Here is a 1826-nt window from a genome sequence, read left to right on the forward strand (position 1 = left end):
CTTAGTAAGATTAAGCCTTAATAATTAGCATACCAAAGTAGACAGTTAAAAATAAAGAACCCATGTTAGACTGGAGAGTTGGACAGCAGATATTTTGCAGACTATAATTTACACATATGAGGATGATTAGTATTTCTTGTTTGGAATCTACATTATATGATCTTGGACATACATAACCATTTGATACACAACACTTAGCTACATCATCATTGTAGTACATTCAACAGGTTTGCACTGAATATTTTTGATGCATCTCTGGATTTTTGTGAAAGTTAGTTTAGTAATGTTTAGCCAGAATTATTCAGATTTTTTCTCACACAGGAAGAAGAAATTGCTGTTATAAAAAGAAGAAATAGAATGTATGACACTAAGAAAATGGGGTGTCCTGCTAAGGTACACATTAAGAGAATTCTGAGATTGCCAGACTTTAAGGCAAGTATGGTATATAATGTAGACTCTAAAAAATAGTTCATATATATTCTTTTACTATACTGCTATACTCTGATCATTCCATATTTGTTAAATAGTATCCACTGGTTGAATGCTCACAAATAATTGATTTTTTTAGATATGGCATAACACAGCAGCTGAGAAAGAAAAAAATCGCAAGAAGATCATAAGTGCTGTGAGAGGAGACATAGAGGCAGTTAATTTTGAGACAGAGTATTATGTTCTTATGCCAGACCTTGAATGCCACAAGTTCCATACTGTTGATGTTGTGGTCAGTATTATTGTACTTTGTTTTAAGCAATGTTCCTTCCCAGTCCTTGGTGCTTGTAAGCACTATTAATGTCTGTATTACATTAACTGATATATAAAAAAAATATTTTGAAGTACGCAAGAGATGGAGTAAATATATTTTGAAGTGCTACTCTACTATAAGATCCTTTAATGTAGGGCCATTATATGTCTTTTGTCAAAGATATCACAGAACAATAATTATTTGGTGATAATCCTAAGTCTTTATTTTATTACAATGCATTTAATTCGCCTTGGAAGGTTGTATAGGACTATGTTAGTGATCTTCTTATTTATAGACCTCACTATTCCTTCTGCAAAGGTTTATAGATTAATCATTTCTAAAAGCACATTTTAAAAGAAGAAATTATGCTAGCTAGTTTAGACAACCCACAAGTAATAGAAATGTTTTTCTGAACTTGGAAGGTAAAAGGATTGGCTTGAAAATGAGTTTTACCATTATCCCATCATACATTTATCTTCAGTTTAGGTAGAATCATATTGTGCAAGGATCTTAATATCACACATAACTAGGTTAAGTTCTTATTTGCAATCCAGGCAGGTGTGTTGGTTACAAAGGGAGAAGGAGGCTACCAACACCTCAGTCATGTTCGACATTACTTAGAGACTGGGACACATGCTCGTACTGTGCCCCTCCATCGAAAAAAAAGTATAAGGAAATCTGCAAAGGAGTTTACGATGGAAGGTGACACAAATGCTTTTTGCTTTTGATATCTATGAGAAACAGTTTGATTATTATTATTTTTTTTACTGGAATTTTTAAAATCCTTTGGAAATGCATAAATAAAATCAAAGGTATCTTATGAACCAGCTTCTATAAAGGTCTAATGTATATATATATTTTTTTACTCTGTATCAGATGGGTTAATGTACTATCGAGGAAAGACTGGTTATGAAAGAAGATTTGTTCCTGCTACGGAGGAAGAAAAGCTCAAGGCCTTTAATGAAGCTCATATTCTAAAGTCAGGCCAACATTTCAGTGAGTTTTTGGTGGATCTTTTCATTAAATGTTATTAATTCTAGATATAAAATAGTTGAGGGAATTCACTCATCAGTTCTAGCTACCT

At 32.6% G+C, this 1826-nt stretch overlaps 1 protein-coding gene across 1 annotated transcript in view; it reads left to right on the forward strand.

Annotated features, from left to right (window-relative positions):
* The window catches only part of LOC119585133, an 18564-nt gene that overhangs the window by 10181 nt on the left and 6557 nt on the right, over positions 1-1826 (forward strand). Inside the window, exons 12-15 of the mRNA XM_037933763.1 lie at positions 322-432; positions 569-721; positions 1297-1444; positions 1619-1738. Coding sequence (XP_037789691.1) covers positions 322-432; positions 569-721; positions 1297-1444; positions 1619-1738 — 532 coding nt within the window. The remainder of the gene's footprint in view (positions 1-321; positions 433-568; positions 722-1296; positions 1445-1618; positions 1739-1826) is intronic.

Source organism: Penaeus monodon, chromosome 19, assembly GCF_015228065.2.
Source record: "Penaeus monodon isolate SGIC_2016 chromosome 19, NSTDA_Pmon_1, whole genome shotgun sequence".
Lineage (NCBI taxonomy): Eukaryota > Metazoa > Arthropoda > Malacostraca > Decapoda > Penaeidae > Penaeus > Penaeus monodon.